Source organism: Saccopteryx bilineata, chromosome 2 (assembly GCF_036850765.1).
Source record: "Saccopteryx bilineata isolate mSacBil1 chromosome 2, mSacBil1_pri_phased_curated, whole genome shotgun sequence".
Lineage (NCBI taxonomy): Eukaryota > Metazoa > Chordata > Mammalia > Chiroptera > Emballonuridae > Saccopteryx > Saccopteryx bilineata.
The window spans coordinates 141,093,802-141,109,052 of record NC_089491.1 but is presented as its reverse complement, the minus strand read 5'-3'; the positions used below and the strand labels follow the sequence as shown (position 1 = coordinate 141,109,052).

Sequence of the window (15,251 nt, the reverse complement as noted above, 5' to 3'; positions counted from 1 at the left end):
TAGTCTTTGCTCCACTTATTACAATAGTTATTTTTTTTCCTTTTTCCTATTTCCCTCTTATCCCTCTCATTATATCTCTTAGTCGATCATCACTTACTCATCGCAAATCATTTTATACTTGACCCAAATTTTTTCTTTTTTTGCATTTTGTGGGTCCCTATTTTTTTTTTTTTGCTTCTTGAAGATTTCCCCCCAACTCAGGCTTTCCGTTATAGGTAGTTTTTGTTTCATTTAGCATAATATAATTCACAGTTCATCACAATATTTTCCTAAGGAGGAAGAGAGAGGAGGGGAAGAGAAGAAAGAAAAGGGGGGGAAATAATAAATTATTATTGTTTTTTTGTATTTTTTTTCCAAATTTTTTCCCATTTTTTTTACTTTTTATTCTTTATTAATTCTCATTAGTGCTATCAACAAGACCACCCTCAGATGCCATTAAGAAAAAGCAAATCTGGCCCTGGCCGGTTGGCTCAGCGGTAGAGCGTCGGCCTAGCGTGCGGAGGACCCAGGTTCGATTCCCAGCCAGGGCACATAGGAGAAGCGCCCATTTGCTTCTGCACCCCTCCGCCGTGCTTTCCTCTCTGTCTCTCTCTTCCCCTCCCGCAGCCAAGGCTCCATTGGAGCAAAGATGGCCCGGGCGCTGGGGATGGCTCTGTGGCCTCTGCCTCAGGCGCTAGAGTGGCTCTGGTCGCAATATGGCGATGCCCAGGATGGGCAGAGCATCGCCCCCTGTGGGGCAGAGCACCGCCCCTGGTGGGTGTGCCGGGTGGATCCCGGTCGGGCGCATGCGGGAGTCTGTCTGACTGTCTCTCCCTGTTTCCAGCTTCAGAAAAATGAAAAAAAGAAAAAGAAAAAGCAAATCGAATATCATGGATACAAAAGATAGAGAAGTAATACAGATGTGGAAAAATCTATGGAGAAAAAATTTAATATATTGGAAACCTTGGAGCTAAAGACAGAGAATTTAAAATAGAAATCCTAAAAATATTCAGAGATATACAAGAAAACACAGAAAGGCAATATAGGGAGCTCAGAAAACAACGAACACAAAGAATATATTACCAAGGAAATTGAAACTATAAAAACAAATCAAACAGAGATGAAAAACTCAATTCATGAACTGGAAAACGAGGTAACAAGCTTAGCTATTAGGACAGGCCAGATAGAAGGTAGGATTAGTGACATAGAAGACAAGCAACTTCAGGCACAACAGAGAGAAGAAGAGAGAGACTCAAAAATTTTAAAAAATGAGAAAGCCCTACAGGAATTGTCTGACTCCATCAAAAAGAATAACATAAGAATAATAAGTATATCAGAGGAAGAGAGAGAAAATGGAATGGAGAATATATTCAAACAAATAATAGACGAGAACTTCCCAAGCCTGTGGAAAGAACTAAAGCCTCAAATTCAAGAAGCAAACAGAACACCAAGTTTTCTTAACCACAACAGACCTACTCCAAGGCACATCATAATGAAAATAGCATAAACCAATGACAAAGAAAAAATTCTCAAGGCAGCCAAGGAAAAGAAGAATACAACATATAAAGGATAGCCTATTAGATTATCATAAGATTTCTCAGCAAAAACTCTACAAGCTAGAAGAGAGTAGACCCCAATATTTAAAGCCCTGAAAGAGAGGAACCTCTCAGCCAAGAATACTATGCCCATCAAAGCTATCCTTCAAGTACGAAGGAGAAATAAAAACATTCACAAATACAGAAAAAATGAGGGAATTTATCATCAGAAAACCACCACTCCAGGAAATTCTAAAGGGGGTTTTCCAACCAGATTCAAAGAACAAAACAAAACCACAAGTAACAGCTCCACCAAGAACACAATAAAACCAAATTTAAACTGTGACAACAAAAGCAAAAAAAAAGGGGAAAGGACGGAGATTAACAGTAGCAAAGGACGATGAAGTGCAGAAACACTCATAAGATAGGGTACTAGAATGAATATGGTAGGTACCCTTTTCATTACTTAATGGTAACCACACTTGAAAAAACCACCACAGAAGCATATGACTTAAAAAAGGTAGCAACAGAGAAAAGAAGTATGGAATACAAGCAAACAAAAACAAATGATAGAAAAACAAAAGAGAAGAATCAAACAAGATGCAAAACTAACAGAAAGCAATTTATAAAATGGCAATAGAGAACCCACAAGTGTCAATAATTATACTAAATGTAAATGGATTAAACTCACCAATAAAAAGGCACAGAGTAGCAGAATGGATTAAAAAAGAAAATCCAACTGTATGCTGCCTACAAGAAACACATCTAAGCAACAAGGATAAAAACAAATTTAAAGTGAAAACAATGCTCCAAGCAAATAACATCCAACAAAAAGCAGGTGTAGCAATACTCATATCTAATAATGCAGACTACAAGACAGAAAAAGTACTCGGAGACAAAAATGGTCATTTCATAATGATTAAGGGGACACTGAATGAAGAAGACATAACAATCCTTAATATATATACACCAGACTAAGGAGCACCAAAATATATAAGACAGCTTCTTATTGACCTTAAAACAAGAACTGACAAAAATACAATCATAATTGGAGACCTCAATACACCGCTGACGGCTCTAGATCAGTCATCCAAACAGAGAATCAATAAAGATATGTTGGCCTTAAATGAAACACTATGGCACCTGGATATGATAGACATCTACAGGACACTTCATCCCAAAGCGGCAGAATATACATTATTCTCTAGTGTACATGGAACATTCTCAAGAATTGACCATATGTTGGGCCACAAAAATAACATCAGCAAATTCAGAAAAATTGAAATTGTACCAAGCATATTTTCTGATCATAAAGCCTTGAAACTGACCCACAAATATGTGGAAACTAAACAACATACTTTTAAAAAATGAATGGGTCAAAGAAGAGATAAGCGCAGAGATCAAAATATATAAAGACAAATGAAAATGACAATACAACATATCAGAATCTATGGGATGCAGCAAAAGCAGTAATAAGAGGGAAGTTCATATCCCTTCAGGCCTATATGAACAAACAAGAGAGAGCCTAAGTGAACCACTTAACTTCATAACTTAAGGAACTAGAAAAAGAAGAAGACAACCCAAAACCAGCTGAAGAAAGGAAATAATAAAAATCAGAGCAGAAATAAATGAAATAGAGAACAGAAAAACTATAGAAAAAATTAATTAAACAAGGAGCTGGTTCTTTGAAAAGATCAACAAAATTAACAAACCCTTGGCAAGACTCACCAAGGAAAAAAGAGAAAGGACTCATATAAACAAAATCTAAAATGAAAGAGGAGAAATCACTACAGACATCATAGATATACAAAGAATTATTGTAGAATACTACGAAAAACTATATGCCACCAAATTCAACAATCTAGAAGAAATGGATAAATTCCTGGAACAATACAACCTTCCTAGACTGAGTCATGAAGAAGCAGAAAGCCTAAACAAACCAATTAGCAGGGAGGAAATAGAAAAAAATATTAAAAACCTCCCCCAAAATAAAAGTTCAGGCCCAGACGGTTATACTAGTGAATTCTATCAAACATTCAAAGAAGACTTTGTTCCTATTCTACTCAAAGTCTTCAAAAAAATTGAAGAAGAAGCAATACTTCCAAACACATTTTATGAGGCCAACATAACCCTCATACCGAAACCTGGCAAGGACGGCACAAAAAAAGAAAACTACAGACCAATATCTCTAATGAATACAGATGCTAAAATATTAAACAAAATACTGGCAAATCGAATACAACAACATATTAAAAAAAATAATACATCATGATCAAGTGGGATTCATCCCAGAATCTCAAGGATGGTTCAACATATGTAAAACGGTTAACGTAATACACCATATCAACAAGACAAAGAACAAAAACCACATGATCTTATCAATAGATGCAGAAAAGGCATTCGCTAAAATACAACACAACTTTATGTTTAAGACACTCAACAAAATGGGTATAAAGGAAAATACCTCAACATGATAAAGGCCATATATGATAAACCATCAACCAACATCATATTAAATAGCATAAAACTGAGGACTTTCCACCTTAAATCAGGAACAAGACAGGGTTGTCCACTCTCTCCACTCTTATTTAATATGGTACTAGAAGTTCTGGCCAGAGCAATCAGACAAGAGAAAGAAATAAAAGGCATCCATATTGGAAAAGAAGAAGTAAAGGTATCACTTTTTGCAGATGATATGATCCTATACATCGAAAACCCCAAAGACTCCACAAAAAGATTACTAGAAACAATAAACCAATACAGTAAGGTCGCAGGATACAAAATTAACATACAAAAGTCCATAGCCTTTCTATTATGCCAACAAGGAAATATTAGAAAACGAACTCAAAAAATAATCCCCTTCACAATTGCAACAAAAAAATAAAATACCTAGGAATAAACATAACAAAGAATGTAAAGGACCTATATAACGAAAACTACAAAGCATTGTTAAGGGAAATTGCAAAAGATACAATGAGATGGAAAAATATTCCTTGTTCTTGGATAGGAAGAATAAATATAATCAAAATGGCCATATTACCCAAAAGAATTTATAAATTTAATGCAGTTCCCATCAAAATTCCTATGACATTTTTTAAAGAAATGGAACAAAAAATCATCAGATTTATATGGAACTATAAAAAACCCTGAATAGCCAAAGCAATCCTAAGGAAAAAGAATGAAGCTGGGGGCATTACAATACCTGACTTCAAACTATATTATAGGGCCACGACAATCAAAACAGCATGGTATTGGCAGAAAAATAGACACTCAGACCAATGGAACAGAATAGAAAGTCCAGAAATAAAATCACATAAATATGGTCAAATAATTTTTGATAAAGGGGCCAACAACACACAATGGAGAAAAGAAAGCCTCTTCAACAAATGGTGCTGGGAAAATTGGAAAGCCACATGCAAAAGAATGAAACTCGACTACAGCTTGTCCCCATGTATAAAATTAATTCAAAATGGATCAAAGACCTAAATATAAGACCTGAAACAATAAAGTACATAGAAGAAGACATAGGTACTAAACTCATGGACCTGGGTTTTAAAGAGCATTTTATGAATTTGACTCCAAAGGCAAGAGAAATGAAGGCAAAGATAAATTAATGGGACTACATCAGACTAAAAAGTTTTTGCTCAGCAAGAGAAACTGATATCAAAATAAACAGACAGCCAACTAAATGGGAAATGATGTTTTCAAACAACAGCTCGGATAAGGGCCTAATATCCAAAATTTACAAAGAACTCATAAAACTCAACAACAAACAATCCAATGAAAAAATGGGAAGAGGACATGAACAGATACTTCTCCCAGGAAGAAATACAAATGGCCAACAGATGTATGAAAAGATGCTCATCTTCATTAGTTATTAGAGAAATGCAAATCAAAACTATAATGAGATACCACCTCACACCTGTTATATTAGCTATTATCAAGAAGACAGGTAATAGCAAATGTTGGAGAGGCTGTGGAGAAAAAGGAACCCTCATTCACTGTTGGTGGGACTGTAAAGTAGTACAACCATTATGGAAGAAAGTATGGTGGTTCCTCAAAAAACTAAAAATAAAATTACCTTATGACCCAGCAATCCCTCTACTGGGTATATACCCCCAAAACTCAGAAACATTGATACGTAAAGATACATGTAACCCCATGATCATTGCAGCATTGTTCACAGTGGCCAAGACATGGAACCAAAAGCCCTTCAATAGAAGACTGGATAAAGAAGATGTGGCACATATACACTATGAAATACTACTCAGCCATAGAAATGATACTATCAGATCATTTACAACAAAATGGTGGGATCTTGATAACATTATATGGAGTGAAATAAGTAAATCAGAAAAAAACAAGAATTACATGATTCCATATATTGGTGGGACATAATATCGAGACTAAGAAACATGGACAAGAGTGTGGTGGTTACTGGGGCAGTGCAGGGGAGGGGGAGCGCAGGAGGGAAGGAGGGAGAGGGGGAGGGAAGGGAGGGGCACAAAGAAAACTAAATAGAGGGTGATGGAGGACAATCTGACTTTGGTGATTGGTATGCAACATAATTGAATGACAAGATAACCTGGACATGTTTTCTTTGAATATATGTACCCTGATTTATTGATGTCACCCCAATAACATTAATAAAAATTTATTTATTAAAAAACAGGAAGAATTAGGCCCTGGCCGGTTGGCTCAGCGGTGGAGTATCGGCCTGGCGTGCGGGGGGACCCGGGTTCTATTCCCGGCCAGGGCACATAGGAGAAGCGCCCATTTGCTTTTCCAACCCCCCCCCTTCCTCTCTCTCTCTCTCTTCCCCTCCCACAGCCAAGGCTCCATTGGAGCAAAGATGGCCCAGGCGCTGGGGATGGCTCCTTGGCCTCTGCCCCAGGTGCTAGAGTGGCTCTGGTCGCAACAGAGCGATGCCCCAAAGGAGCAGAGCTTCGCCCCTGGTGGGCGTGCTGGGTGGATCCCGGTCGGGTGCATACGGGAGTCTGTCTGACTGTCTCTCCCTGTTTCCAGCTTCAGAAAAATACAAAAAAAAAAAAAAAAGAAGAATTATTGCAGAACATCAAGTACAAATTCATACTGCCCAAAATATATATACCATAGGGCAAGTTATAATGAAATCATCAACTCTTAATACCTCTCTTGTTACTACAAAAGAAGCCAAAATAAAACCCTACTACCAAGAACTTATATACTTAGTGAAAAATATAAATTTAAAATCTGTCTTTTTAACAAAAATAATAGTATTAATTATATAGTAAAGAAACTTTGGGCAGCAGAGATAATTTTTTTTAAAATATGTTTCGGTCATTATCAATATTGTAGAAAAACAACTATAAACATTTTAATATATTTCTTCTAAGGATGCTTATGTGCATTTTGTTTCCTAATGTTACAATATTATGTATTCTTTATATAAATATATGGATTTTTCACATGGAATAGTAATATAAATATTTTCTTGTTGTTTACAGGCTTCATAGATAGATTTTGTGATACGTAAAAACTTTTGCAGATATATTTTAGTTAATTATATTCTATTGGAATATTTAGGCTTATCATAATTTTCCATTTATATATAATACTATATATATAATAAAGATAGCTGCATAAAAGTTTTTTTTTATCTTTAATGTGATATTTTTAGAATGAATTTCCAGAAGTAGAATTACTAAATCAAAGAATGTGAAAAATTTTTAAATTCTTGACATTTCTGTCAAATTACTTTCTAAAAAGATTTCCAGTGTATTGAGCACAGAACGTCATCTTTATAAAAATCCTTTTAAAACTCAAGTATTAGAAAAGTTACATCTTTCCATGTACTGTTAACCAGTTGTATTTCCTTTTTAAAATGTTCTTTACCCAAAATATATTGAGATCTTGTGATTAAGAAACAATTTTTTGCCTGACCTGTGGTGGCGCAGTGGATAAAGTGTCGACCTGGAAATGCTGAGGTTGCCAGTTCGAAACCCTGGGCTTGCCTGGTCAAGGCACATATGGGAGTTGATGCTTCCAGCTCCTCCCCACCTTCTCTCTCTGTCTCTCTCTCGTCTCTCTCTCCCTTTCTTTCTCCTCTCTAAAATGAATAAATAAAATTAAAAAATAAATAAATAAAATCTTTAAAAAAAAGAAACAATTTTTTTAATCAAGTGTTCTTTTTCTTTCATTTTTTAGCCAAAGAAACTCTGCCCGATTTGGTTTCCATAATTCCTGACACAGTTCCAACTACTGAGCTTCTCATTGAAACTACAGCCTCTGCCTGTTACACTTTGAACAACATAATCCAGAATAGTTACCAGAATGCCCAGGACCTTCTAAACACTGGGGGCCTGCAGAAAATTATGACTATCAGCACAGGCGACACGTAAGTTCTTTAGCATCTACCCATCAGCTGTCTCCCCTTTCCCACCACCACTCCCATGTGTAAATATGGTTGTGAACATTCAGTCATTGAGGGCCATGGACAGGATTCAGAGATAATCATACTCCATAGCTTCCAGTATTTTATTGACCTAATGCAGTGGTCGGCAAACCGCGGCTCGCGAGCCACATGCAGCTCTTTGGCCCCTTGAGTGTGGCTCTTCCACAAAGTACCACATGTGGGCGCTACCTCAATAAGGAATGTACCTGCCTATATAGTTTAAGTTTAAAAAATCTGGCTCAGTCCTGGCCAGATAGCTCAGTTGGTTGGAGCATCATCCCGAAGCATAGAGGTTGCCGGTTTGATCCCTTGTCTGGGCACATACAGGAACAGATTGATGTTCCTGTCTCTCTTTCTCTCTCTCTTCCTTCCTCTCTCTCTAAAATCAGTAAATAAACATTTTTAAAAATTTTGGCTCAAAAGAAATTTCAGTCGTTGTACTGTTGATATTTGGCTCTGTTAACTAATGAGTTTGCCGACCACTAATGAGTTAATTTGTGGCACCTTAGTTGTTCATTGATTGCTTTCTCATATGTGCCTTGCCTGGGGACTCCAGCCACACCAGTGACCCCTTACTCAAGCCAGCAACCTTGGGGTTCAAGCCAGCAACCTTTGGGCTCAAGCCAGCAACCACTCTCAAGCCGGCGACCACCCACTCAAGCTGGTGATCCTGCTCTCAATCCAGTGACCTCAGGGTTTTAAACCTGTGGCCTGAGCATCCCCAGCTGCTGCTCTGTCCACTGCTCCACCACTTGGTCAGGTGGTCAAATTAATGAATTTGTTTCTGAGAACTACAGCTGTGATTTAAGAACAGCAGACTATAGGCAGAGTGGGAGTCCTGTGGACAGGGAGTACCCTTTTCCTCTCTGAAGTCTGTGGAGCCAGTGTCAGCCCATGTGGCTAAGAAGAAGTAGTGATAACGCAAGAAGCGGGAGGCAGCATAATAAATTCTAGCCCAGTTTATCTCATCTCTTTCCACCTCTTTTTCCCTTTTGAGAACAGAAGGTCTAATGCATATACATCAGCCCACATCCCAGTTTCTGTCTTTGAATTTTCCCTATTTAAAAAAGGGAGCAAGAGAATGAAAACCTTAGTGTAACCAAATTATTATTATTACTTAATTTATAGTGATGGGATTCAAACGGGGCATGAAGATTATTATCTTTTTTTCTTTATGCAATTCTGAATTGTTTGACGTGTTCAATACAAGTTCCTTCTGTAAATAAACAAAAAAGAAATGTTGCAGCTCAGTTCTAATGAGTTGCAAAGCAAACAGACTTCACTTATAATGGACAAACGTGTGCTTGGCCACACAACGATGAGCGTAGGGGTGTGTGGTAGCCGGGACAATCACACATGTCCGCCACCACACGCCACCCAGTTAAACCCACCCATGCTCTGCAGTCTTCCTCTGGCAAAGCTCATGAGAATGAAGACCACATACAGAGTCACGTGATTAAAAGGAGTACTGGTTAGAAGGTCATTTCCCCAAGAGCAAAGACTATTCACCTGTCTGCAGATCCTGGCAGATAGCAGTTGCTCTGTCTTCATGGAAACAACAAATTATTTCTGCAAAATAAAAATGACTATTTGGGATAGTGTAAAGCCAGTAGCCAAGGCCAGGGCCACCATCAGAACAGCCCGGCCCATGCAGGTTCGCATTGGATTCGGACAGTCAGTAAAGAAACAAAGGAGCCAAAAACTGATGGGCCATCTTCTTTAATCCTAGCTTGCACCCGGTGGGCAAGTAAAAACACACACTGGGCTCCAAAACCTACTGACTTATCCGAGTTTCCCAGAATCAAAGGTTTCTAGCACACCAGACTTATTCACCTCTGTTCCCCATCTCCTTCCTTCTCTCTGCACAAACTCTGCACAAACTGGCCTCTCACTCAACACTCCGCCATCTTGGCTGCTTCTCCTGGCCTCCTCCACGTGGCCTTTCTCTGCTCTCTGCTGTGCTCTTTCTGCTCTCTCATGCTAATCTCAGGAACCAAGAGCAAGCTCCCGTTCTGCCCCTATTTTATAATGTAGAAATCCAATTGTATTTTAATCCAATATACAAAATAGGGAAGTTTCTTTTTTTTTTTTTTTTTTTTTTCTGAAGCTGGAAACAGGGAGAGACAGTCAGACTCCCGTATGCGCCTGACCGGGATCCACCCGGCACGCCCACCAGGGGCGAAGCTCTGCTCACCAGGGGGCGATGCTCTGCCCATCCTGGGTGTCGCCATGTTGCGACCAGAGCCACTCCAGCGCCTGAGGCAGAGGCCACAGAGCCATCCCCAGCGCCCGGGCCATCTTTGCTCCAATGGAGCCTTGGCTGCGGGAGGGGAAGAGAGAGACAGAGAGGAAAGCGCGGCTGAGGGGTGGAGAGGCAAATGGGCGCCTCTCCTGTGTGCCCTGGCCGGGAATCGAACCCAGGTCCTCCGCACGCTAGGCCGACGCTCTACCGCTGAGCCAACCGGCCAGGGCAATAGGGAAGTTTCTGATACAAAGTCACTTATCTGGGGCATGATGGGATTGTACCACCCCACATCAAAAAGGGTGGGAAAGGCTTAATCCCAAAACCAAGCCCCAGGCTACAAGGATTCTGCCTGCCCACAGCCCACAGAGACACACATTAATATCACCTGGGCAACGGCCTCCACGTAGGCAGCGCCATCTTTAACAAAGTGAGCATAATATATTTTATCTGCCCAACAGATAGTCATCCAAATTTCTTATGGAGCAAATCTCCATAAGACCATATGATTTTAATTACTTGTGTATTCAGGCATAACCAGCATATTGGAATACGCACTTTTAGAAACTTCTAATAGCTTAGCAACATATAGATATGCTTCTCTGTTGCTTCCATGTTGCCGAGTGTCCATTTGTGAGCTAGTCCTCATATGCCCTGTCTAAAAAAGAAAAAGTAAGTCAACAAGGAACCTCTGCTGGCTCTGCCTGCTGCTTCCTTGCCAGAGTGTTGTATAGCTGACCTATAATTTGTGGGGGTCTACCTAAGTGAAGACATTAACTGAGGCAAGCTCAAATGACCAGAATATGAGTTCACTGGGGAAGAGCAGAGGAATTGCAATTCTGATAAACGGTGCTGCAACAAGCTACTTGGCAGTGGAGGGGGAGGGGGGTCTGTCCTCTTTTATTAGCATTTACAGGGAATCAGTCTCCCAGCTCATAAGTTCTGTTCTGAGGGGGGCATGTGTGACATTCTCTATTTCATATCCTCTGGTTTTATTCTAGGCTAAATCCTTTCACTTGGGCCAGCCTGAGGACCAGTTGTCATTTATAATATTTTATCTTTGAATAAATGAGTTCCCAAGTGCTATCAACCAACTTATAAACAAACTTTGCAAATATAACACTCTTGTGAGGGAGAGGAAAAATAATTTTTTTCTACCCTTCTAGGTTCTTGGCTGAGACATCCTTGTTAAAAAAAGACAAGTTACCCTGGCCGGTTGGCTCAGTGGTAGAGCGTCGGCCTGGTGTGCAGAAGTCCAGGGTTCGATTCCCGGCCAGGGCACACAGGAGAAGCGCCCATCTGCTTCTCCACCCCTCCCCCTCTCCTCCCTCTCTGTCTCTCTCTTCCCCTCCCGCAGCCAAGGCTCCATTGGAGCAAAGGATGGCCTGGGCGCTGGGGATGGCTCCTTGGCCTCTGCCCCAGGCGCTAGAGTGGCTCTGGTCGCGACAGAGCAACGCCCCAGATGGGCAGAGCATCGCCCCCTGGTGGGCGTGCCGGGTGGATCCCGGTCGGGCGCATGCGGGAGTCTGTCTGACTGCCTCCCGTTTCCAGCTTCAGAAAAATACAAAAAAAAAAAAAAAAAAAAAAAGACAAGTTAACAGGAGATAAACAGAAATTTGATAACATGGTAGACCTTCTGTACACATGGGAGAGACCCAGAATAACTAAGTAACTCCTTAAAATGGCCCAAGTCGCCTCCTTAAATAACATCGCCAGCTAAAGACAAAAGATGTTGGGATGGAGATGGTTACCAGCAAAAAAGCACAGTAAACAAAGGTTATTATACAAATTTAAGTCTTTTCCCTCTCCATTGATAAAAGTTTCTAAAGACTTTGTCATCCTTCACTTTCTGATACAGAGGGGGGAAAACACTCCTTACAAATGGAGATTCCCCTTATAAATGCAAATGTCTTTTACAAAGGGTAACTTCTCAGTTTTCAGAGCTCTCCCTGTGTCTGCTGTTTCTTTAAAATTATTAGCCTAGAATAATCCTGTGCCAGAGGCATTTTGTGGGGTGATGTATTCTGTTCCCCTTCACTTGGTATTTAAGAACTTTTCCCAATTTTAAATATTAGAGAACCATAGCTTTAATGGATTACTTAGTATCTTGGTTATGAGCAAGCTGCTCTGAGAGTCCACGAGGTGCCCAGGAAGTCTGTCAGGGGTGGTTTGCTGTAACCTCTCTGCCATGTTGGTATGGAAGAGCAAGGCTTTTAGCTGATGAGTAAACCAGCAGGTGCCTCTCCATACAGCTCTGATTTGTGTTGTCTATTTTGGGCTGCATGTTTACAAATTCCTATGGTAGGAAAAATAAAAGATACTGTTTCTTTGTTAGAAAAATAAATTCAGCCATGTGGTAGTTCAGTGATAGAAGAGAGAACAATCAAAGCATTTTCTCCTCAGCCAGAAACAGGAAATGAAGGACAAATTTAAAAGCAAAACATCAAAAACTTAAGTACAAACTTAAATTCAATGAGGTTGAATTTAAAGTAGGAACACATTTTACATTTGCTCTGTACAAGAACAAAGACATTTTGAAACTATTTTAACAGGCCCTGGCTGGTTGGCTCAGCAGTAGAGTATTGGCCTGGTGTGTGGAAGTCCTGGGTTCAATTCCTGGTCAGGGGACACAGGAGAAATGACCATCTGCTTCTCCACCCCACCCCCTCCCTCTTCTCTCTTTCATTCTTTCTCTCTCACTCTCTCTTTCTCCTCCTCTCCCACAGCCATGGCTCAAATGTCGAATGGTTCGAGCAATTTGAGCAAGGGTGCTGAGAATGGCCTCAGGTGCTGAAATAGCTCTGTTGCCGAGCAGCAGAGCAGCAGCCTCAGATAGGCAGAGCATCGCCCTGTGGGGGGCTTGCTGGGTTGATTGCCATTGAGGTACATGTGGGAATCTATCTCTGCCTACCTGCCTCCTGCCTCTCATCTAATAAAAAAAAGAATGAAAGAAACTATTTTAACAATGTTTCAATAAGAATTTATTTCATTAACTTGAAAATATTACTTTACCCCTACCTTTATAGAGGCAGTCAGTCAAGAGAGGGATATATATTTTTCAGTCTTATGTTCTTATATTTGCATTCATATATATATGTATACACATACAAACATACAAATGTATTTATTATCTATAAATGACAATATAAATATACAAGTGTCAGTTATATTCTCTAAATAAAGGATCTATAACATGTCTAAGGATATAGTCCTTAAAAAATATCAAGAATTTGCTCTGTAAACTACTTAGTTTTAGCACTGTGTTACAGGTTTTAAAAAATGTATTAACAATTTTTGAAAAGCGGTCCCTGGTCTGTGACACCATTTCATTCTCCCATTCAAGTACTAACCAGGCCTGACCCTGTTTAGCTTCCAAGATCAGACGAGATCGGGTGAGTTCAGGGTGGTGCGGCCGTAGACTTAATTCTCTTGTTGCTGTTGAGTAGCCTGACTTCATGGAGGGCTGCTGAGTGACAGCACTCAAAGAGGTTGAACAGAACGTCAGAGGCCACCTCTGGGAGCCCACACACACTCTCACTGATCCTGGCGTGCCCTCTTCTTCTTTCAGCTATGCCTCCAACAAAGCAAGTAAAGCTGCTTCTGTTCTCTTATATTCTCTGTGGACGCACACGGAGCTCCATAATGCCTACAAGAAGGTAAGAGTGATGGAAGGGCGTGGGTCGTAGCCAACAGAGCCAGATCCTGTGGCCTGCTTGACTGCCCCCTGTGAGAAATCACTAAGAGTAGCATTTTTACGTGTCCAAATGTTACCGTTCACATTTTTGCTTGTTTATTCCGAAGGCTCAGTTTAAGAAGACAGATTTTGTCAACAGCCGGACTACTAAAGCCTACCACACCCTTAAAGACTGAGGAAAGTGAAAAAGTGCTCTCAGAAATACCAACCTCACCATTCTCAGCCACGAAAGAAAGAAAGAAAGAAAGAAAGAAAGAAAGAAAGAAAGAAAGAAAGAAAGAAAGAAAGAAAGAAAGAAAGAGAGGAGAGAAAGAAAAGAAAACATCTATTTTTCTACTTCCCAGTTCAAGAAACGTCAAAAAAAAAAAAGCATGTCATGTTTTTATTCTTTTCTGTGTCCATAGTCCGCCAAATCCAGAAAGCAGATCATCAGAATATGATTTTATTGGCCTTCTGGAAGATTTTCACAAGTTTGCCACCAGATGATACTGGCAAAGGCTCTATTTACCCTCTACAAATAGGGGTCCCTGTGGTCGGGGCTTACAACGCATGGCCTTGGAAGCACAGTGTGAGTTCACATGGAATGGACAGTAACAGAATAAGGAAGAAGCTGTTGTAGCATCTCTGGGATTTTAGTGATTTGACTTACATGCATATTTCCTGGTTCCCATGCTTTGTCACTCACACGCAGAGTGCTTCACCGATGAGCCATGAGCATATTGTCTGGCAGTGTTGAAACACTGGAAATGAGAAAGAGTTGCTAAATTTTCCAGGAGAAAATGTAATGGCAGAACAGTTTGTTGTTGTTTTTTTTATTTTTGCTTATTTTTATCCTCTTAAATTTTTTTCTTTGCTTTTAAGTGAACTTCGGTTTAGATGGCAGAGCATGTATGACTATAGAAAAAGAACTGAAAGGTAGTGCTCTTAGCAGGTTTTTAATCTTTTCCACAGAGAAAGGAAACTGGCTATGAAAGTCAGTATTTCCTCTAAACACTGAGGAAATGAGATTTTGGCTCAAGGAGGTGCTTTACCTCTAACAGCATTAAATGCAAATCTCTTCTGAGCAGTAGCATTCAATGTAATCAATTTTCTGGACTTCTTCAGCCACTGCAGGGGGCTGGTGGAAGAACAGACTCTGGCTACAGAAGGAACCTAGGCCTTTCAAACTGTTGGGCCAGGAAGGGAGAGAGATAAGCAGCAGCAACTCTTTGTGGCGGCACCTTAGTTGTTCAGTGATTGCTTTCTCATATGTGCCTTGACCAGGGGGCTACAACAGAGTGAGTGACCCCTTACTCAAGCCAGTGGTCTTGGGCTCAAGCCAGCAACCATGAGTCATGTCTATGATCCCACGCTCAAGCCGGGAACCCC

The 15,251-nt window shown here is 40.1% G+C and overlaps 1 protein-coding gene across 1 annotated transcript in view; it reads left to right on the top strand.

The window, feature by feature from the left end:
* PKP2 (plakophilin 2) overlaps positions 1 to 14,193 on the top strand; it is a 103,771-nt gene extending 89,578 nt beyond the window's left edge. The window contains exons 11-13 of the mRNA XM_066258091.1: positions 7,701 to 7,890; positions 13,758 to 13,845; positions 13,991 to 14,193. Coding sequence (XP_066114188.1) covers positions 7,701 to 7,890; positions 13,758 to 13,845; positions 13,991 to 14,059 — 347 coding nt within the window. The 3' untranslated portion in view covers positions 14,060 to 14,193. The remainder of the gene's footprint in view (positions 1 to 7,700; positions 7,891 to 13,757; positions 13,846 to 13,990) is intronic.
* Positions 14,194 to 15,251: the final 1,058 nt, after the last annotated feature.